Source organism: Herpailurus yagouaroundi, unplaced genomic scaffold, assembly GCF_014898765.1.
Source record: "Herpailurus yagouaroundi ecotype Mexico unplaced genomic scaffold, PumYag 200, whole genome shotgun sequence".
NCBI classification, from domain to species: domain Eukaryota; kingdom Metazoa; phylum Chordata; class Mammalia; order Carnivora; family Felidae; genus Herpailurus; species Herpailurus yagouaroundi.
The window spans coordinates 4093401-4114848 of NW_024412431.1; the positions used below are offsets into that span (position 1 = coordinate 4093401).

The 21448-nt window shown below is 53.3% G+C and overlaps 2 protein-coding genes and 1 long non-coding RNA gene across 8 annotated transcripts in view; all 3 read right to left on the bottom strand.

The window, feature by feature from the left end:
- The window catches only part of SYCE2 (synaptonemal complex central element protein 2), a 14808-nt gene extending 7874 nt beyond the window's left edge, over window positions 1-6934 (bottom strand). For 2 of the 5 annotated variants that reach the window (XM_040450069.1, XM_040450068.1), the window contains exons 1-2: window positions 6812-6934; window positions 6059-6174 (exon numbers count right to left, since the gene is read on the bottom strand). In XM_040450069.1, the coding sequence (XP_040306003.1) occupies window positions 6059-6174; window positions 6812-6826 (131 nt within the window). In that variant the 5' untranslated portion in view covers window positions 6827-6934. Of the gene's footprint in view, window positions 1-6058; window positions 6175-6467; window positions 6777-6811 lie in introns of those variants that run through there. The other 3 variants (XM_040450066.1, XM_040450064.1, XM_040450067.1) reach the window with 3 other exon arrangements.
- Window positions 6935-10126: 3192 nt separating this feature from the next.
- On the bottom strand, window positions 10127-18717 carry FARSA (phenylalanyl-tRNA synthetase subunit alpha). Of its 2 annotated transcripts, none has more exons than XM_040450071.1 (13): window positions 18103-18717; window positions 15430-15567; window positions 15249-15347; window positions 15047-15165; window positions 14018-14110; window positions 13805-13933; window positions 13613-13728; window positions 12100-12205; window positions 11905-12004; window positions 11645-11813; window positions 11466-11543; window positions 11196-11310; window positions 10127-10522 (listed from the first exon to the last, which is right to left on the bottom strand). In XM_040450071.1, the coding sequence occupies exons 1-13, from the start codon at window positions 18247-18249 to the stop codon at window positions 10384-10386; spliced, it is 1548 nt and encodes a 515-aa protein (XP_040306005.1). In that variant the 5' UTR covers window positions 18250-18717; the 3' UTR covers window positions 10127-10383. The 2 variants fall into 2 exon arrangements, with proteins under 2 accessions (XP_040306005.1, XP_040306006.1); XM_040450072.1 differs by having other exon boundaries at window positions 12100-12184; window positions 18103-18442.
- A 983-nt stretch (window positions 18718-19700) lies between these two features.
- LOC121014056 (uncharacterized) lies at window positions 19701-21431 on the bottom strand. Its single transcript, XR_005783026.1, has 2 exons — window positions 21053-21431; window positions 19701-19964 (listed from the first exon to the last, which is right to left on the bottom strand). It is a non-coding gene; the product is annotated as an uncharacterized LOC121014056 (long non-coding RNA).
- Window positions 21432-21448: the final 17 nt, after the last annotated feature.

Here is a 21448-nt window from a genome sequence, read left to right on the forward strand (position 1 = left end):
ACAGATATTCAATGAATGCTTAAAGGAAGGAACTTCTTCCAGAGCCAGGTGTAACATTCCTGCTCACAAACTTCCTTGTACCCATAGTTGCCTTGTCCCGACAGTGTAAGGATCCTGAAATTAAAATCAACAATAAAAACAGGTGCTTCTTTTTATGTAATTGCTCACAAGCTGCTGGAGCTGCTGACAGTTCAAAGTCGCTCCTTTCTCAGGCTCGAGGGATGGGGCTGGAGCGGGCTTCATGGCAGCTATGCAAATGGTGAAAAATCACTTGAATTCATCTCATTCAAATTTCGTGGTGGGACAAAGGCCTGCATCAGATGTCTGCAGAGAGCTTCCTGATTTTTTCCAACCTCTCCTTTGGGGATTTCCTTCTTTCCATTTCATTTTTCTTAATACTCAGCAGCTGCATATTAATCGGGATGCTAATGAATCATAGGCTTCCCTGGGCCTGCGTTCACCAATTAACTTTAATAAACAAAATGCACAGTGTCCTCTTCATTGGCTTCCCCCATTCCCAGGCCTGCTTCTGCTGCCCAACTCTGGATGGATGCCAGAGAATGGAAGTAGGTTCAACAAAGCAGGCTGGGTGTGCATGGCCCGCAGAGGGGTCGAGTGGGGGAGACTCGGGGTGGGGGCTGTGAACACTTTACCACGCTCATCTTTTACGATCTGTCCTCCTAAGGAGTCCCAAATTCAGTTGCGAGGATTAGGACACAGTTCCCGAGTAGGGCCCGCGCTGGCGGGGGGCCTGGGAACGGTGAGGAAATGGGTCTAAGTAAAGAGACCATCTGTTCGCTCCAGGTAAAGCTGTGATTGGCAGGCGTCTGAGCCAGAGCCGCCCGCTGGCGGGGCCCTCCCTCTGTGGCCTCTAACAGATATACAAGTAAACAATCCGCCAGCCACTTCTGACCACCGCAGGCGGCAGGCCCAGGAGGGGAGGCAAGCTAATCAAACATTCAAGGAGGAACACAACAGAATCTCCGCTGCTTGGGCAAAATGAGGGTTTGCTGAAGTACAGCCAGGAAGGGGGAAGGTTTGACTCAAAGCTACTGAACCCATTCTTCACATTCTGCTTTTCTCTCCCAAAATGTGTTCACATTTTAATCATGTCACTGAGTGTCTGCTGCTGATCTATTAATTGGCCCTTGCACCGGTTCTAATCCATCTGTTTTTTCGGCCCAAAGCTCCTGTGGAACTTATGAAGTCTTTGATATGCTATTGTCTGAGTCTCTTTGTCACTTAAATCCAGGTCTAAACATGCTATTTGCAGGAAGATGTTATCAAGCAAATGACTTCAGTCATTTCCTTCTTTTTTTTCTGGTCCTGAATTGATAATACACATCTAGAAACCACCCCACCCTGTAGCCTGCTTTACAACTGAGGAATCTGGGAGGTGGGGAGAAGCTGGCTTTATACCCAGAGTCCTCAGAGTCCTGTCCTGAGCCTGGCCTTGTCTCACTCCTTCCCCAGGTGAGCTCACTCACCCTGCCCCTGCCTCTGAAACAGTGACACCCACAGTCCACCTGCAGTCCCTTGTCCCACCCTGAGTTCCAGGTAAGCAAGTCCAGCTGTATTCTGGATGCATTCGCATGCATGTCCCCAGTCACCTCAAGCTCAATAAGGGTAAAATGGAACCCATGTTCTTGCCTCTGCCACCGAAACCACTACCTGCTGGAAACCAGTCTAAAGCGGTGTGCTAGTAAACACTTAGCAAGTGGCTCTCTGTGGGGGAGAAAAAAAGGTCTGATCTGTAATGCTTGCCAATTTCCATGGTGCAGACTCCCACTATAGCCAATTTCAAGCTACCAACAAAAAGTCACTAAGTGCTATGTTGGGAAGAGATGTGTAGAACCAGCTCTTTCGAGCTGGGAGGCGCTGGCTCCAGCACACCACAGCAGGAGGGTCCCTGGTGCCAATCACAATGCCTGACACACGGGCATTTTCACTGTTTTGTAGCACACTAGCCGGGAGGCATCCTTGGTTCTTCCCCTTCCTCATGCCTCACTAAATGATCCTGCCACCCTCTCAAGAGTTCCTCTCCATCTGCCCTGCTAGATGCTACCTCCAGGGGAGGTCTCCCCGTGTCCACCCATGTCCCCTCCCACCCATTCTCCACAACGCAGCCAGTGTCTTTGGAATACAGGAACCAGAACGTGGCGCGTCTCTGCCACAGCAACTCCCCTACCCCAGAGAAATGAAAAAATATATGTCCACACTAAAATTTGTACATGGATCTTCACAGCAGCATTACTCACAAGGACCAAAAAGCAGAAACAACTCAAATGTCCATCAACCAATGAATGGATAAACAAAATGTGGTGGATCCCATAATATAGAATATTATTCAGCCACATAGAGACATGAAGTTCTGATACATGGATAAACCCTGAAGACACTGTGCTCAGTGATAGAAACCAGTCACAAAGGACCACATAAGTGTAGGATTCCATTTATATGAGATGTCCAGCAGAAGCAAATTCATAGAAACAGAAAGTAGTGGTTACCAGGGGGCTGGGGAAGATGCAGAGACTAGGGGATGATGGTTAAGGGGTGCAAGATTTCTTTTTGGGACGAAGGAAAGGTTATAGCTGACTGTGGTGATGGTTGCACAGCTCTGTGAATATACTAAAAACAACTGAATTGTACATTGTAAGTTCGTGAATTGTAAAGCACGTGAATTACATCTCGATAAAGTTATTACCAAAAAAGTCCTCAGAGTAAGTCCATAGCTGACACAATGCCTTGTGACCTGGCGTCTGCCAAGCTCTCCGGCGTTCCTGTTGCACTCCCACCCACACCCACACCCACACCAAGCCACACTGACCTGCCTTCCGCTCCCTGAACCGCACAGGGGCTTTGCATGAACTCTTCTAAACTCCTCCTCCCGACCCCCATGGCCACCCAACATCCACTCTCCCTTACCTTTGGATTCAGCGCTGCTTCTTCAAGGCGCTGTCTCTGGCTCCCTATTCAGGGCTGGCTGCCCCCGGGGAAAATGCTTTCCCAGCACCCCAATCTCTTCTTTGTCAGTGCTTGTTCGGCATCTGCCTCTCGGTCAGATGGAAGCACCGGGAGGGTATGAACACATCCGCCCGGTGGACTCAGGGGATCCCTGCTGCCAATCACAACGCCTGATATGCTGGGCTTATCATTGTTTTGTGAACACACCAAGCTTATTCCTACCTCAGAGACTTCATCCTCGGCCTGGCATATATGGGCCCCTGAGGCCTCGTGGCTGTTTCTTCTCCTGAGACCTCCTTAGAGAACTTCCCCGACTACTCCAAACTCCCTATCACTCTAGTTGGTCCTTACCCTATTTTGCTTCTTCACAGCACTTGCCACCAATTGAAATCACATTATTATTTCTATTATTATTATTGTCTTTTAGAAAATCAGCTCAGCAATAGACCTAGAATAGCCAATACAATACTGAAGTAGAAGAACAAAGGCGGAGGACTGATGCTACTTGACCTCAACTTACTATAAAGCTGCAGTGATCCAGATAGTGTGCTATCGGTGAACAAACAGATGATAGATCAACAGAACAGAGTAGAGAGCCCAGAAATAGACCCACACATATACAGTCAACTGATCTTTGACAAAGGAGCAAATAAAATGCAATGGAGAAAGGAGTCTTTACAACAAATGGTGTTGAAATAACTGGAGAGCTGTAGGGGGGAAAAAAAAACTAGACACAGATCTCACACTTTCACAAAAACTAGATCACAGACCTGAATGTCAAACACAAGACTATAAAACTTCCGGAAGAGATCAAAGGAAAGAATCTAGAGGACCTTCTTAGATATAATATCAACAGAAAAAAATTGGTAAGTTGGACTTCATTAAAATGAAAAACTTCTGCTCTGCAAAAGACACAGTGAACAAACTGAATGAAAGGACAAGCCACAAACTGGGAGAAAATCGTTGTGAAACACGCCTGAGAAAGGACTGGTCTAAAATATACAACGAACTCTTCAAAACGGTAAGGAAACAGGGGCGCCTGGGTGGCTCAGTCGGTTGAGTGTGTGACTCTTGATTTTGGTTCAGGTCATGATCTCACGATCATGAGATCGAGCCCCACGCTGGGCTCACGCGGAGCATGTAGCCTGCTTGTGATTCCCTCTCTCCCTCTGCCTCTCCCCTGCTTGCACTTTCTCTCTCTCTCTCTCTCAAAACAAAACAAAACAAAACAAAACACCAACCAATAAGGAAATAAACAACCAGATTAAAGAATGAGCAAAAGATCTGGACACCTCACCAGAAAAGACATATGGATGACAAACATGCAAATGAGAAGCTGTTTGACTTCGTATCTCCTCAGGAAACTGTAAGTCAACACAACAAGGAGACACTACTTCACACTTATTAAAATGGTGAAAAATCCAAAATACCGACAACACCAAATGCTAGAGAGGATGCCAAGCCACAGGAACACTCTCTCATTGATGACGGGGATATAAGCTGGCATAGCCACTTTGGAAGGAGTTTGGAAGTTTCTGACAAAACTAAATATACTCTTATCGTCTCATCTAGCACTTGTGCTCCTTGGTATTTACCCAAAAGGAAGTGAAACCTCAGGTCCACTCAAAAACCTGCACATGAATGTTTACAGCAGCTTTGTTCAGAATTGCCCAAACGTGGAAGCAACCAAGACGTCCTTCAGCAGGTGAGCGGATGCGTAAACTGTGGTCCATCCAGACCATGGAGTGTTATTCAGCACCGGGAAGAAATGGGCTATCGAGCCATGAGAAGACACAGAGGAACTTTAAGTGCATATTGCTGAGTGAAAGAAAGCTCCAGGACGGCAGAAATTCCGATTTGTTCACTGCTGCATGCTCAGCATCAGCGTCCGGCCAAAGAAGACCCTCAATAAAGAAACTTATGTAGTGAATAAATAAATGTGCGAGAGAAAAGCTGTCTGGGTCATCCCTGATATGCTGCTCTTTCTTTGGCTCCAGCAGCTAGTCCCTTGGCTGTTTCTGTCCGTCCCACCTTCATTTATTTATTTATTTATTTATCTATCTATCTATCTATTTATTTATTTATTTATTTTTAACGTTTATTTATTTTTGAGACAGAGAGAGACAGAGCATGAACGGGGGAGGGGCAGAGACAGAGGGAGACACAGAATCCGAAACAGGCTCCAGGCTCTGAGCGGTCAGCACAGAGCCCGACGCGGGGCTCGAACCCACCAACCGTGAGATCGTGACCTGAGCTGAAGTCGGACGCCCAGCCGACTGAGCCACCCAGGAGTCCCCCCACCTTCTTAAATATATCCAGAATCCGACTTCTCGTCACCTCAGCAGATCCACCCCAGGCCACGTTGGAATCACCTGGCACCTGGATGATCCCGACTCCCTCCTCACTGGTCTCCCAGATTCCACTCCTGCCCTCGCCGATCTGTTCTCCACATACGGCAGCCGGAGGGAGACTTTTAATGCCTTCGCCCAGAGGACTCCAAACCTCTATAAAGGTCCGGGTAGTAAACCTTTTCAGCTTTGGGGGCCCTGTGGTCTCAGCTGCAAAAACTCGACTGGGCACAAGCAGCCACGGACGAGCGTGCCTAGGTGCCAATAAAGCTTTATTAACAATAGTCCTTGCCCGGCTTGTCGTCTCCTCGTGTCCCCCTATTTCAAACCTTTTCACGGGCAACGAACACCCGAAATCCCATTACCTGTCTGTCTCTCTCACCAGCTTCCTCTTGGGCTCCTCCCGCACAGTTCTGCCTACCCTCAGGGTTCACTCGTCACCTCCTCCGCGAAGACTTCCCCGATTCCCTGATCTGAACCGGCACTCTCTCCCCATCCCCCCCCCCCCCCCCCCCCCCCCCCCCCCCCAGTCTGTCTCCTCCACGCGAGTGTCAGCTCCCGGCTGTGTCCCAGCGCTTTGCACCATGCCGGGCACGTAGCAGGTGCGCGACCTCTCCGCGGGGCAAAGGCACCCAAAGCAGACACCCAAAGGCAGGGGCTCGCGGAAGAACCGGGGGGTGGGGGGGGTGGGGGGAACGAGAAGGGTGTGGACCCCGTCGGGCCGGGGGCGGGGGGGGCTTCCTCACCTGGCTGGCCCCCGACCGGCTTCCTCTTCGCGGCTCTCCTCGTCCTGCTGCCGCTCCTTGCTGTCCCCCAGCGGCTGTGGCTCCGGGTCCTTGCACTCTACGTGGGGCAGGTCCACCTGGGAACACAGCCAGCGCTTGAGAGGCCAGAGGAGGGAAGGCGAGAAGGGGTCAGACCCCCCTCCCCCACTTTCCCGTCCCTTCGACCCCGGGCACCTCCGTGTGCCGCTGCGCAAGGCCGGGGACCCCCCAGGAGAGATGCGCGGGGCTGGGACGGGCACCACGAGGTCGGGGACGTGCGCTGGGACGGCCCTGCGCCCGGAGCGCCGGAGGACGGAGGCGGGGAGACCGGGGCGGGCTGGGGTGAGGGCAGGGGCTCCGGGAGGGGCGCTGGGGGCCCCGGGCTCCTAACTGGGGTGTGTGCTGGCTCGAGTCCTTCGAGGAAGGAGAAGAGGCAGGGGAAAAAGTAGAAAAGAAAAGGGTGCGGCGCCTGGGTGTCTGAGACTTTCTCTACCCTGCTCCTGCCACGCGCCATGCGTGGAAGTCTGTCCTTCCGGCCCGTGTCAGTCACACAGCCCCCGTCCGTCAGTCAGGGCCCGGTCAGTCAGTCAAGAAAAAGGGGCCCGGCCGGGCGAGGCGCGGCCTCGACGGTAGGAGGCAAGCGGCCGGGTTCTGGTCCCCCAGGGAAGCCCGAGAGCTCGGCCGTTCCCAGTCTGTCCGCCCGCCGCCCACGCGAAGGCAACAAACGCCGCGTACTCCCTGCCGCTCCATCCTGTCTTTTCCCGCCTTCTCCTTCACTCTCTCTGCGCACGCGCCGGCCCCGCCCTCCGGCTCGCGCGCCCCCCGGGCACGTGCTGCATCACGCGCGCCTGGTTCCGCCTCTTTCTGGGAACTTGCGCGCGCAGCGGGGCGGAGTCGGCCGTTAATCGGCGGTTGGGCTGTCCCAGGGGCTGCGCGCGCAGCGGGCGCCGCCTGGAGGAGGGGGCGGTCTCTGTGCGTGCGTGTGCCCAGAAGGGAGGATCCTGGGCGCTCTGTGGGTGGGGGGCATCGAGCTGTCTCGGCGTTAGTGCTTAGGTTTCGCTTCACCCGCGCTGTCCCGTGAAATCTTTGCAAGAAAAAGGCCTCACGGTTGCTGTTCTTTGATTGTGACCCATTGCCTTAAGTGAAAAAGTTTATGCAGTGCCACCTTGAGTCAGAGTTACTTGTGCACTCTAAAACTGTCAGCTTCTTAAAAGCTTGGTAGGGTCTGGCCTTTACAGACTCGGACCCACATCCCTTACGAACAATGGTAGTAATAACAATAATAACGGACACTTGAGGCGTCAAAGATGGGGAGAAAATATTTGCAAAACATGTATCCATATCTCACAGCCAGCATCTACAAAGAATTCTTACAACTGGATAATACGACAACCTCCCCCCCCCCCCCTTAAAAATGGGCAAAGGATTTGAATAGGCGTTTGCAGTGCAAAGGTCCTGAGGGGAGCAAACTCAAGTGTGCTTGAGCAGCTAGGCCTAGTGGGGAGGGAGAACAGAGGTTGTGGGTGAGGGATCAATGTTGGGCAGGTTTGGGCTGGGAGCCGAAGCAAGGGGTTAGGATTTTGCTCCAGTTCACTGGTAAGGTGGACCTGCTCTCTGAAACACCTGGCATAGTGTCCAGGTAGGAGAGGCAGCAGGGATTCTGCGCAGGGCTCTGTCTCCTGCCACACAAGGACGGGCACACATCTTGACACCTACATTCTGGAGAACGTGGCTTGAATCTGGGCTCTCTTACCAGCAAGAGGGGCTGGAGGGGGCGGGGGCGGGGGCGGCATAAAACTGCCACTCAATCTCAAAATCCATCTTTGCCTGTAACTGAGGCAATAAAATCTAAAACGTCAGACTACTGTAAGGGATTCAGAGAAAAACATATGGAACACAATAGTTTAATACAAAGCAGCTAACGTTAGTATCTTGTGGCAAAGCCACAATGTAAGCAAAATGTAGCTTCCTGCAGCACCAGATTTGAAGATTTGAGGATTATCTGAGAAAAATCTCAAAGATTTACTGTTAAGCATGCACACACAAACACGTACACACTGACCAGGAACAAAAGCAACACGCAATTTGCTGGAATTTTTTTTTTAATGGTGCAGCGTCTGTGTAACTTCTGAAGACAAGCAAAGTCCAACCATGTTTTGTGAAAATAATATACAATAGCAAAAGCTTAAAAACACAGGAGAATGAGAAAACACCAAATTTAGGAGGGAGCAATCTCAGCAAGGTGCTGGCTAAAGGAGATAGGACAAGCCCACAGGCTCTTCAAACCATTAGGCACATGGATCTAAAATGTGAAAGACCCAAAACAAATACAATGTGCCGATTTGATCCAACCTGGGCAGATGGTGTTAGGCTTTTTTTTTTTTTTTTTAAATGTTTATTCATTTTTGAAAAAGTGAGAGCACAAGCATGGGTGGGGCGGAGAGAGAGGGGGACACAGATTCCGAAGCAGGCTCCAGGCTCTGAGCTGTCAGCACAGAGCCTGATGCGGGGCTCGAACTCACCGACTGCGAGATCATGACCTGAGCCGAAGTCGGACGCTCAACCATCTGAGCCACCCAGGCGCCTGTTAGGCTTAATTTTAACATTATATATGCTTAACCTTCCCCACCCACCTTCACTTTTCTGTGGCCTCAACTCTCCCTCCATTTCTGCATTTATCTGTTTATGTCTCCTGTGTTCCCTTCCCCCCCGCCCCCGCCCCCCCACGCCAGCTCCCAACGGCAGGGACCTGAATCAGCTTTGCGGTCTTCAGCTCAGGACGTTGCTGGGACTCAGGAGGTGCACATTTGTTGCATGAATGAGTATTTTTCCGTATGAGTGAATTAATTTGAAATAAAGAAAAAAAATCGACCAAGTAGCCCTTGGGAGATTGGTGCCCACAGGCCCTGGGACTGGAGAAGCCCACGGCCTCAGCTGCCAACTGTTTGGGTTTTACAACGGCTTCATGGTTATACAACTGTTCACATTTCCAAAGTGCACTGACCCTGAAGATGTGGGGTGAGCAATGTGGAGGCTGAGATTTGCTTTAAAACATCTGCACAGAAACAGAGATCCCACTCACCGTTCAATGTGGGCTCACGAAGCTCTGTCCTACTCATCTCCCTATTCTGAGCCCCCGTGAAATCCTTACGAGAATTTTTTAAATGTTCACTTATTTTTGAGAGAGAGACAGCTCGAACAGGGGAGGGGCAGAGAGAGAGAGAGAGAGACAACGGAATCCGAAGCAGGCTCCAGGCTCTGAGCTGTCAGCAGAGCCCGACATGGGGCTCGAACTCACCAACAGTGAGATCACGACCTGAGCTGAAGTCAGACGCTTAACCCACTGAGCCACCCAGGTGCCCCTTATGAGAATTGTTTTCCTAACATAAAAAGAGCAACTTTTGAGGGGGAGGATGGAGGGATGAACAGGCGGAGCACAAGACTTTTAGGGCAGTGAAAATACTCTGCATGATACCGTAGCGATGGAAACACATCATCTTACGTTGTCCAAACCCAGAGAATGTACAACACCGAGCATGAACCATAATGTAAACCATGAACCAACCGTGGGGGACTGTGTAGTTCATTCATTTTAACAAATGCACCCCTCTGGCGGCGAAGATGTTGACAGAAGGGAGGCTGTGCATGCATGGGGGCAGAAGGTATACGGGGAAATTTCCGTACTTTCTGCGCAATTTTGCTGTGCGCCAGAAACTGCTCTTTAAAAAAAAGAGGAGGGGAGGGGGCGGTGTTTTAAAGTTGCCCCTGTCACCCCACCATGCTGGGCTCCCAGGGGGAATCTTGGCACCTGCCTTGACCTTCCCCTCCCAAATGCCCCTCGCCCGGGGCAGGGGGCTTCTGTTCCATTCACCTAGAGGACAGCCTGGCACCACCAGGTGATGGGTAAATGCTTGATGGAGCCAGTCCTCCCCAGGGGGATGGAGCAGGCTCAGGCAAGCCAGGGGCTCCTGAGGTTCCAGGATCCCCAACCCACCACCCCTCACACCAAGGACTCCTCACACTCCTCCATCCCTAAGGAAAGGCACCATATGAGGACAAATGCCCACTTTATTAGCCAGCAGCTGGCCTGCAGGGCTCCCTAGGGCCCCCCTTCATAGATCATACCTGCTACCAGGCCCCCACCCCCCACCCCTAGGACCGTGGGGCAGATGGGGAAAGAGGAGCTACCAGGGACGGGGGGATGGCCTCACAGAGGCCTCATAAATACGAGAGGGTCACTGGCAGGGATGCAAAGGGGCTGGACGGCAGGGGCTCAGGGAAGGCGGGCTATCCCAGGGCGGTCCACGTCATGCGGTGCCCTGTGTCCGTGGGGGCCCCGGCTCAGCGTCTAGGCGGCACAGGGGGCTGTCGTACACCATCTGCAGGTTCACCTTGTGGCCCACCAGCTCCCGGATGTTGTTGATGCCGTATTTGATCATTGTTGGGCTTTGGGTGGGGAAGGGAGGAAACAGTTTTAACACCACGTCAGGTCACGCTCTCCTCTGATCAGACCCTCTCCGACGGTTCCCATCTCCTTCGAATAAAAGCTCGAGTTGCTCCCAGGGCTCACAAGTCCCTGACGTGTCCTGTGTCCTGCCCCTTTCCCACCCTCATCTCATCTCACTCTACTGACTCTCTCCCTCCAGCCACCTCGACCTTCTCAGTGTTCTCCAAACACAGCACGCACATTCCTGCCTCAGGGCCTTTGCACTGCCTGTTCCTGCTGACTGAACACCCTTCCCAGTATTCCCCTGGCTTACTCCATTCACTTCCAGTCTTTGCTCAGATACCGCCTCTTCCTTGAAGCCTTCCCTGACAACCTTGTCTCCTTAGTCCTCCCTGCTGCATTTTCCCCACAGCACTTACTGGCCTCAGACACACTCCAGACTTTACCTGTTCGATTTACTTATGTATCTTACTAATTATCATCCTTTTCACTGCACTACGACCCTAACTTCACAGAGGCAGGGATGTGTGCTGTCATCCTCATAGGACAGGACCAAGCATACAGCAGATGCTCACTAAAGGCTTATCGAGTGAGTGAATAGATGGACGGTGCTAAGGTCTGCAGGCCCCCGGGCCCGTCAAGTCAGACACCCTGAGTGGTTTGGACACTCACCGCTCCAGGGAGAGGCCCCAAGCAATGACTGACACGTTTTCGGGGAGTCCCATGGGCAGCAGCATCTCGGGGCGGAAGATCCCAGAATTCCCGACTTCCACCCACTTCCTCAGGCCTGTAGACACAGGAGAAGGACAGGGCAGATATCGTGTGGATGATGCTGGGTCTGGCAGTGAGCTTGGGAGTGGGCTTGGCAGTGAAAGGGACCCGGGCTGAGCGTAGGCAGCCTGAGACATCCCTCCCCCTCTCGGGACCAGGTTCCACCCTGACCTTGGTGGTAGCTGAACACCTCCATGCTGGGCTCCGTGTAGGGGTTGTAGGCCGGCTTGAAGCGCAGCTGGGTAATACCTGGGCAGGGGAAGCAGGGGAACAGAGGAGTGGAAGATGAGCCTGGCGGCCGTGGCATCCTCGGCCCCACTAACACCGCCCACGTGGCCCCGCCTGCCTACCCAGCTTCGTGAAGAACTCCCGCAGGACGCCCATGAGGTGGCCTAGGGTGAGGCCGTGCTCAGCCACCACACCCTCGATCTGGTGGAACTCGGCCAGGTGTGTGGCATCTAGGGTCTCGTTTCGGAACACACGATCGATGGAGAAGTACTTGGCCGGCGTGAAGGGCTTCTGGGGGCGACAGGCAGGCCAGGCCCGGGAGTAGGTCAGAAGGCCGGTAGGACAGCCCCCAGCCTCCCCCACTGCCCAGGCTGAGCAGCACCTTCTGAGCCAGGCGGTAGAGGGCACGGGCACTGGCCGACGTGGTGTGCGTGCGCAGCAGGTTTTTCCGGGCCTCTTCCAGCTTCCAGTTGTACTTGTACCTTCGGGAGGACAAATGGCAAGTCCACGTTGTGGCCTTCAGGTCCCCGACCTTCTTCCCCCATCCCGACACCCCGAAGCCCTGGGCCCGCCTCACCCCTGTGAGCCGTAGCCACCCTGAGAGTGGGTCCGCTTGACCCGATGGACGTAGTCCATTGGAAGCTGCAGGGCCTCAGCTGGATCTGGGCAGGACAGAGCATCACCTGGTCAGTCAAGGAGCATTTCTCAAACAGCCACTGCACAGAGGACAGACAGCAACACGTGCAGCTCCCACCCTCGCCACCCACGGCAGCCAGAGGGTGCTGGCAAACATCCGAGTCAGTCACATCCCTCCTCTGCCCAGAGCCCTCCGTCTCCCGGGGGGGGGGGGAGGTGATGAAGCTCGCTGTCTGGTGATGCAGTCCTGTCACCTCCCATTCCTTCCTAACTGATCACTCCCTCCAGTCACAGGGCCTCCCAGCTGATACGTCAGCATACCAGGCACATTCCAGCCTCAGGGCCTTTGCACTGGCCATTCTCTCCTGGAACTTTCCTTCCCAGATATGGTTCTCTCCCTTATGTCCTTTAGCCTTTACTTAAACAAACTTGATTTTATTTAACGTTTATTTATTTTCGAGACAGAGAGAGACAGAGCATGAACTGGGGAGGGTCAGAGAGAGAGAGAGAGACACAGAATCTGAAACAGGCTCCAGGCTCTGAGCTGTCAGCACAGAGCCCGATGCGGGGCCCGAACCCACGGAGCTCGAGATCATGACCTAAGCTGAAGTCGGACGCTCAACCGACTGAGCCACCCAGGTGCCCTGCGGTAACCCAGGTGTTTAATAAAGATCCTGGCACACAGGAGAGGCCGAACAATCACTTGTTGTGTGAATATGCAAATTCTTAAGATCCCTTTCCAGAAACATCATTTTGGTACACCTGAAAAGCCTGACATCAAATCCCAGCTTCACCGCTTATAAGCCGTGTGACCCTGGCAAGCGATGTTCCTTCTCTGAACCCCACTTTCCTCATTTATAGAAGAGAGCTAACAGCGGTACTTCCTACAATTGGCAGGAAAATTAGAACAGCGGCTGGCATATGGTGAGTACTTAGTAAGTTTTGGGGGCCATGGTAACTATGACAGCAATGCCACTGTTGCTCCTGGCCGGGTAACAGGCACCCAACTCAGTGGCCTCCCCTGCCTTCCTGTGCGGGACGATGACAATCACTGTGGAAAGTCATTCAATTTCAGACAGTACTAAGCACTGCGAAAAAAAGAAAAAAATGGGAAGCAAGCTTAGAGACTAGGGACGAGGGATGTTTTGACCTTAGGGGGGACAAAGGCATGTCAAGGTGGCCTCTGTGAGGTGACACGTTAGCAGAGGTCTGATGCTGCAGCCCACCTCGAAGATCTGGGAGAAGATGGTCCTTGGCCGAGAGCTGCCTGGCAGCACGGGCCAGGGCCATGAAGTGGGCAGGACAGGACGTGGGAGGAAGTCACAGAGGTCAACGGGCCCAGCTCACAGCGGCCCGGTGGGCCACAGCGAGGATGGAGTTTATTCCGTAAAGTAAGTATGCCACTCCAAAAAGTTCTGCCCGGGCCCGGCGCCTCTCGCGCCCACCCCACCTACCTCGAAGGAAGAAGGTGTCGTGTTGGTCACGTGCTGGGTGCTGCTGGGGCTGGAAAAGTGCATCAAAGTTCCAGAAGGAGCTCTCGATGAAGTTGTCGGTCGGCATCTCCGTGAACCTGGAGGGAGATGAAGCCTGACCGTCTGGCCTGCGCCCTGTGGCTGGGCCGGCCCCACCCCCGGCCCTGTGCTCACCCCATCTCCAGGAAGATCTGCCGGAACTGCGTGCGGACCTTGAGCAGAGGGTGCAGGTGGCCGCTATCTGGGAGGACGCCATGGGCCAAGAAATTGTACGGCTTGAAGGGCCGGTCCCGCCAGGAGCCGCTGTCAGAGGATGCAGGGCACAGGGGCCTGATGAGGGCTGCCCTCCCTCCCAGACCTACCCCAGTCCCTGGGGCCACTCCCTACCTGGAGATCATCTCTGGGCTCAGCTCTGTCTCCTGTTTGGAGATGCTGGTACTGAAGGCACTGCCTTTGCTCACCCAGTAGGTCTTCAGGGTCCTGAGGCCAGAGGAGAGGAGGGGTTGCCCACTGTCACCTCTTTCCAGAGGCTTCCCTTGAACTCCTATCTGAGGCTGACCCCAACACTCCCCACTCAGTCGCGCTACTTTATTTTCTTCCCAACATTTATCGTCACCGGAAATTCTCTTATTGGGCCCACACCTACATTGCTGTGCCCATTCACTTATTCGTTCAACAAGCACTTAACTAAAATCTACTATGTGCCAGGACCTGTTCAAGGTACTTAAGCACCCAGCTGAGTAAGAATAATAGGTCAAGTCTCAAGGGTTTATCCCGTGCCAGGCTCTCTTCTCTTCCACTGCAATCATCCCACTACTTTGTGAAAAGAGGTCATTTTACAGATGAGGAACTCCCTGAGGCCCAGAAAGAGCGAATGCCTTGGCAAAGGTCACCCAACTAGTAAGTGCCAGGAGCCCGGACCTGGATTGGGCAGCCCTCCTCCAGTCTGTGTTCTCATAACCACTATGCCACTTGGTACCTGCTCAAAGGGTACATCAGCCCTGTGAGAGCAGAGCCCCCAGCCTGTGCAGGTCCCAGCATTCAATCAATTTCAGACACGGAAATCAGAGCCGTAAAGGAAATAAACATGGCACCCAGAATGGAAAGTATAAGCGAGCAGCTTTTACGGAACTCAAAGGGAGAGATCGGTGTCAGGATGGCCTCTTTAAGGTGACACACAGGCACAGGTGTGATGCCCAAGCTTGGCTTAAGAGGAGACAGTTCTCGGCAGAACTCGTGGCATGAGCGAAGGCCCTGAGGCGGCATGAACCTGGCATGAGTGCTTGACAACCATAGGGTAAAACACAGCTTGGAGGACACTGACAGCACTGCCCCAGTGTGGGCAGGACGGCTCCCTCCCCCCATTCCTCCGGGACCACACAGGTGATGGCTGATGGAAAGGGGGCACCCACTCACACTTCGGTCAGCAGTTTCCTCTTCCTGAGCTCACTCCTTTCCTTCTCACCCAGCTTCTCAGCCTGCCCACCCTGGACCAGTTGGAGCCGCCGCTGCACCTCGTCCTCCACGCTGTCCACCTGCCGTGATGATGACAGGTGTGAGGCACCGTGAGGGCCAGGTGCCCATGTGCACACCTGCCCGCCTGTACGCAGGGACTCACCACTCGGAACACACGGGGCCCATCAGCTGCACTCTTATCCACGCGGATCCACTTGTTGGACATGGCCTTGCTGAAGCCCACCTTGCCGCTGGGCAGTCGCTGGGGGAGTAAGGCCACAGTAAGTGGAGCATGGGGCCACCTGACCCCGTCACCTCCCTGGGCCTTGTCCCTAGGCCCTTACCATAAGCTCGCTCTGGGCCAGGCCCTCCGGGGGGATGCTGCGAAACACCCGGGCCTCATGGCTGCCCTCCCGGGCTATCTCCTCACCCTCAGCGGTAAGCTCCCAGCGCTTGGTGGAACGTAGCTCAGCCTCAATGATCTGCAGGGAAATGGGGGAGGGGGCGCGCACAGAGACAGGGTTCAGAGCCAGGCACGCCCTCACCACAGCACTGGGCTTGCAGAGTGTCCGAAGCCTGCCTCACATCCGAGCTGCACCACTTCCCAGCTGAGTGACTGCCCCTTGCTGAGCCTCAGTTTCCCTTCTGTAACATGCAGATAATGAGAGATGGCTCACACCTCCCAGAGTGAGGTAAAGTACGAAGAATGGTACCTAGCAAAAAAAATAAATTCGATTGCTTTCGAATCCAAGAAAGATTTTTAAGGTCCCGGGTGAATTGACTTGTCTCCACATTTGACGTGTTCACATCTCAGTGCCCGGAGTGTCAGAGAAGGGCCCCCGTGTCCACATTACACACAGGGACCCAAAGCTCCACGGTAAGGATGGGTCCAGGTCGTATAAAGAGGGGCAAGGTCGGGGCGCCTGGGTGGCTCAGTCAGTTAAGCATCTGACTTCGGCTCAGGTCATGATCTCGCGGTCCGTGAGTTCGAGCCCCACGTCAGGCTCTGTGCTGACAGCTCAGAGCCTGGAGCCTGTTTGAGATTCTGTGTCTCCCTCTCTTTCTGACCCTGCCCCGTTCATGCTGTCTCTCCCTGTCTCAAAAATAAATAAATGCTAAAAAAAATTTTTTTAATTAAAAAAAAAAAAAAAAGAGGGGCAAGGCCAGCTGGGGCCCATAGGGCTTAGCTCCCTTTTCATTCTAATTCCCAGCTCTGCTCCTCACTCCCTGTGTGAACTTGGGAAAGTTGTTAAACTTCCCTGAGCAAGTTTTCTTATCAACAAGAGAAGGGTGTGATGGGCTCTACCACAGGAAGTTTTCTTGACAAGTAACGGATTCAGTAAGCAGCAAACACTGCATAAATTCTAACCACTGTTCCTATCATTGTTATCACCATCTCTGCTGTTAGACTGAACCACATCAAATAGCCACTATTTAACCTTCTGTGACCAGCACAAGTCAATTCCACATCAAACAAGGTACTGTCACCCCACAAGATACCTTTCCTGCACTGATAACCTCAGGATCTGCAGCCTGAATACTCAATTTCTTTGTCTTTTAAAAATTTTGTTGGGGCGCCTGGGTGGCGCACTCGGTTAAAGCCTCCGACTTCAGCCAGGTCACGATCTTGCGGTCCGTGAGTTCGAGCCCCGCGTCAGGCTCTGGGCTGATGGCTCAGAGCCTGGAGCCTGTTTCCGATTCTGTGTCTCCCTCTCTCTCTGCCCCTCCCCCGTTCATGCTCTGTCTCTCTCTGTCCCAAAAATAAATAAACGTTCAAAAAAAAGAAAATTAAGAAAAAAAATTTTGTTAATGTTTATTCATTTTTGAGAGAGAGACATAGCATGAGCTGGGGAGGGGCAGAGAGAGAGAGGGAGACACGGAATCCGAAGCAGGGTCCAAGCCCTGAGCTGTAAGCACAGAGCCAGATGTGGAGCTCAAATCTCGAACCAGGAGATTATGACCTGTGCCGAAGTCAGATGTTCGACTGAGCCACCCAGGCTCCCCTGAATGCTTAATTTCAAATCCAGGTTTGCCTGTCCCTTCTCATGACGCTGATCAAGCTACTGACCAGTGCTCAGAAACTGTCACATCTGCAAAGCGGGCGTAACAGTGCTAACATCTTCCGGTTATGGCAAGGACTAGGTGATAAATGAAGTTGAGACCAAAGTGGGGCACAGAATATGAGTTCAATGAACACATACCCCAGTTATATTTTCTGATTCCTAGCCTTGAGGATCCAGCCTCCTGGGGGGCCTACAGGCCTCTCGGATTCTCCTCTTATGGCTCTATCACCTTTCACTTGTCCAAGTCAAAAAGGCTGGGCTTCATCCCATGCTCCCCCTGCCTTGCCAGGAATCCCCTCTCCCTTCCACCCGCCTCCCTACAGCCAGACACCATGCCCTCTACCCTGGGGATGTGCCAGCCTCTGCCTTCCTCCCCTCACCACCAGTCCTGCCCCTGCCAATCCTTCCCCAAAGTGATGCAGACAGCACATATATCTGACTGGCTCCAGCTCCCCCAGTACCCCCATGAGATAAAGACCTACGAGGCCTTGTAAGTTTTGGCTCTACTAATGCCTTTCTACGCCTGTTTCCCGTTCCCACCATTGATCCTGAAGCTTTCCTCCTCAGTGCAGAGGCCCGACTCGGCTGCCACCTCCTCCAGGACGTTCTCTTTGACTCCCCAGGCTGGGCCAGCTGTCACCTCTGGGTTGTCTGTGCTTCCTCCATCACTCTGCAGGTCACCTGAGGGTCTCCCTCATTAGATCGCAATCTCCGTGAGGGCAGGGACCGCCTCTTCCTGGTCCACCATCGTGCCCCTCGCCCCCGCCAACTCTCTCTCAATGGACATTTACTGCGAACGGAACGTCAGCGCTCCCGGGCTCTCACTTGTTTCCGACTCCCTGCCCGCGCACCCCAGGATGGACTCCTGAAGGACTCCCCAAGAAGCAGTGCCTTCCAGGCAAGAGGACTGCACGTACAAAAGCGAGAAGGCCAGGCATCACGGGCCCGACTTACCTCTCCCAGCGCCTGCAGGCTCTTCACGGCGCCCACCACTGCCTGGTGCTCCACGCCCAGCTTAGCCGCCAGCTCCGCGCTGTCCAGGCCGCCATCGGCCGCCGCCAGCTGCCTCAGCAGCACCTCCGCCACCGGGCCGTCCGCCATGGCTGTGCCCAGCGTGCTCGGCGTATCCCGCCGGAGCCTGAACAACCGGAACCGGAACCGGCGCCGGGAGTGTGTGTCGCCATCTTGAGCGTGGCGGACCTTGTGCCGGGTTCAGAATGCCGCCATCTTCAGTGTGGCGATGGAACCTTAGGGGGTGGGAGGGACACCGTGCCCACCTCCACCCTAGCTGGAATAGTGGTGTCTGGTGGACTAGAGAGGCCAAATTGCAAACCTCAAGGACAGAATCACAGAGTTGTTTTAAGTGTCACCCAGCCCCACCTCCAGCAGGCGGTGTGACCTTGGACTTCTGTCTCTCTGTGCCCAGGAGCCCTCTGCCTTTCTGTATTGGCCTGTGGGAGGGCTGTAGGTGGTGGGCTTCAGGGACAGTCATTCCCTGGTCAACTACTTTTAAGGTCCCCCCCCCCCTTAATTTTCAGTGTTTATTTTTAAGAGAGAAAAAACAAACAGTGGTGGGGGGGAGGGGGAAGAGGGAGAGAGAATCCCAAGCAGGCTCCACACTGTCAGCGCAGAGCCTGGCTGGGCTTGTTCCCACAAACTGTGAGATCATGACCTGAGCCAATATCAAGAGTCAGACACTTACCTAAGACACTCAGGCGCCCTTACTTTCAAGTTTTTAAAGGGAGACTAGGTAGGGACTATCCTTATATACAAAGGGGAGAGGGAGTCAACTAATAACAGTTACAGTCAAGGTAGCAGCTAACCTACATGGACATCCCTGTGTGCTCTGCCCAGTGCTAAGTGCTTCGGGTGTGTTATTTCATTTTCCCAAAAACTTTGATACAGATATTGATATCGCCATTTCACAAATGTGAAAATGGAGGCTCAAGAGGGTGGCAGGTCTCTAGCAACAAACAGTTGCTAGATATGGTGCCAGAAACTATAAACACCTCCGATCCCACCCCCCCATCCCTGAATGCTCGGAGAAGATCAATGTCAGGGCAATAATGCATACTCGAAACCAGTTCTGGCCTGTAGAGATAGAATGCGTGACACAAATCTAATTTTAAGCTTTCTAGTAGCAATGTCAAAAACAAAATGGGTGAAATTAATTGGAAGAATTTACCAAAGTTGCCAGGTCCAAATGATTATTTCCATACTTACTATAAAACTACTAATGAAATACTTCACATTCTTTTTCCATACTAAGTCTCCAGAATCTGATGAGTGCTTTTACGGTTATGGCACATCTCAGTTGGGACAAGCTACATTTCAAATGGTCAACAGTCACATGTGGCCAGTGGAGATTATAGTAGGCAGTGTAAGTAGATTCTAATCCCATTTATGCCACTCACCCAAATCGCTTAATCCTTCTGTGCCTGTTTCCTTGCCTGGATAGAGATGCTATGAACACAGGTTATTTAAGTGAAAATACTACCCACACATGTACACGTACTTGCTAAGAGTCAACTGTGTGGAGCATGTGACAAGTACGATTCTAAGCAGAACATCTTTACTCATTTAACCATCACGATTACTATTTGAGCCGGGAAGATGGGTTTACTCAACATCATCCAGTCCTGACCCTACGGTAAGCTCCTGATAAAAATTCGGGATGTGTCCCTCAAAGTCCCTTCTTAGCTTCAAAGCACTTTCTTCCTCTTTTGTTTATTGAATTCCTCCAAGAGTCTTTCCTTCTGTCTGTCACATAGCGAGTAGATTTTAAGCCTGCCGGGTGCCAGGTGCTGCAAGAGACACTGGGGGATGGTAAAGTGAATAAGACCGTCAGAGTGTCCACATTCGAGCAGGAAGCACCAAGCTCATGTGTGCATGACATATGGCGGAAGGGAAGGAAGGCTGGAGGGTCAGTGGCAGGCCTGCAGTGGCCACCCCAGATTGGGGCTCCTCATGACCAGGGATTGGGGGGGGGTGCAGGTTGGCTGATACTGGATACTGCCTGGGGCAGAACCCCAACTTCTCCAAGACTCCTTATTCCTCCCTTTTCTGAGTCCCCACCACTATCCCCGAAGCACCCCCCCCCTCCCTGCTTTTGCCAGGATTCCCCCTTCCAAGCCCACGTTCCCAGGTCCAGAGCCTGTTTGCTCAGGGTTTGGGAAACCCCCAGCTCTCCTTCCTGCTTCCTGCAGCTTGGGGGCAGGGAGATGGTGTCTGTCACTGTCAGTCACGTGCCTTTGGCTTCAGAAGACTCTGGATTCAGGGGTCCTGCCCATCTCCCTTGGACTTTATCTTCCCCACCATCTGTCTCTTTTTTTCCTCCCCAACGGAACCCCCATCCTCTCTTTCTTTAGCCGTTTAATTGCAAAAGGCAGGCCGTTTGTGGGAGACCACAGGCAGCGACCCCTTTACTGGCTGAGGGAGGGGTAAAGGAGAGGCCGCAATTAGAGGAACAACCCTACCCCACTCTGGGAACCACAGCCTATAGTCACATCTTGGAGCCTTCTGGGCTTCCTTCCCTCTGTCCCAGGACAACCCTAACAGCACTGAAAGCGGTTTTGTAGGGCGGCACCTAGCCAAAGTTTCTCCTCCTAGCCTCTTAGGGGCTCCTGTGTCTTCAGATGCTAAGTGACTTGCCCCGGTCACACAGCAGCAATCTGACAGGCGGCCAGGGCACTAGGGGCCAGAGAGGAGAGAGCTAACATTTTACTCTCTGGCCTGCAAGGCTGTGGCACCGGGATGAAGTGAAGACCCAAGGACTCGGCCTCTGAGCTCAGGCGCCCCCTGCCCCACCGTGGCCCGGGGCGGGGGCGAGCGAGAGAGAACGCGTCAGTAGGGGTTCCCCAACTGCAGGGTAGAAAGTGGCTGAGAAAACCTTGCCCACCCTTACCCGCAGAGGGGACGAGAGAAGGCGAGCTGGGGCAGGACCCCGGTCCTGAGCAGTGACAGCGGCACTCGCGCGCGTTCTTTAAACTCCCAGATCGGGAGCTAAGCGCGCGGGCTAGGGCGGGGTTGGGTCGAGGTCTGGTCACATGACCTGGCCAGAGGGGCTCGAGGCCCCCACCACATCGGTGGGCGGCCCCCACAACGCGTGGTCGTCCTTCATTGGCCAGTTGTATGGCCAATAGAAATCGGCCATCTGGGAACTCTGCGTTCCGAGGCACATACTAACCTGCTCAGACGACAAGGACCCAATGGAAAGTCAGGGCCGTGACCACTGACCAATCATAAGGTGCGGAGGGCGGGACAAGAGGCCGGCCCAGGTTGGTTTGAGAGACAGTAGGGT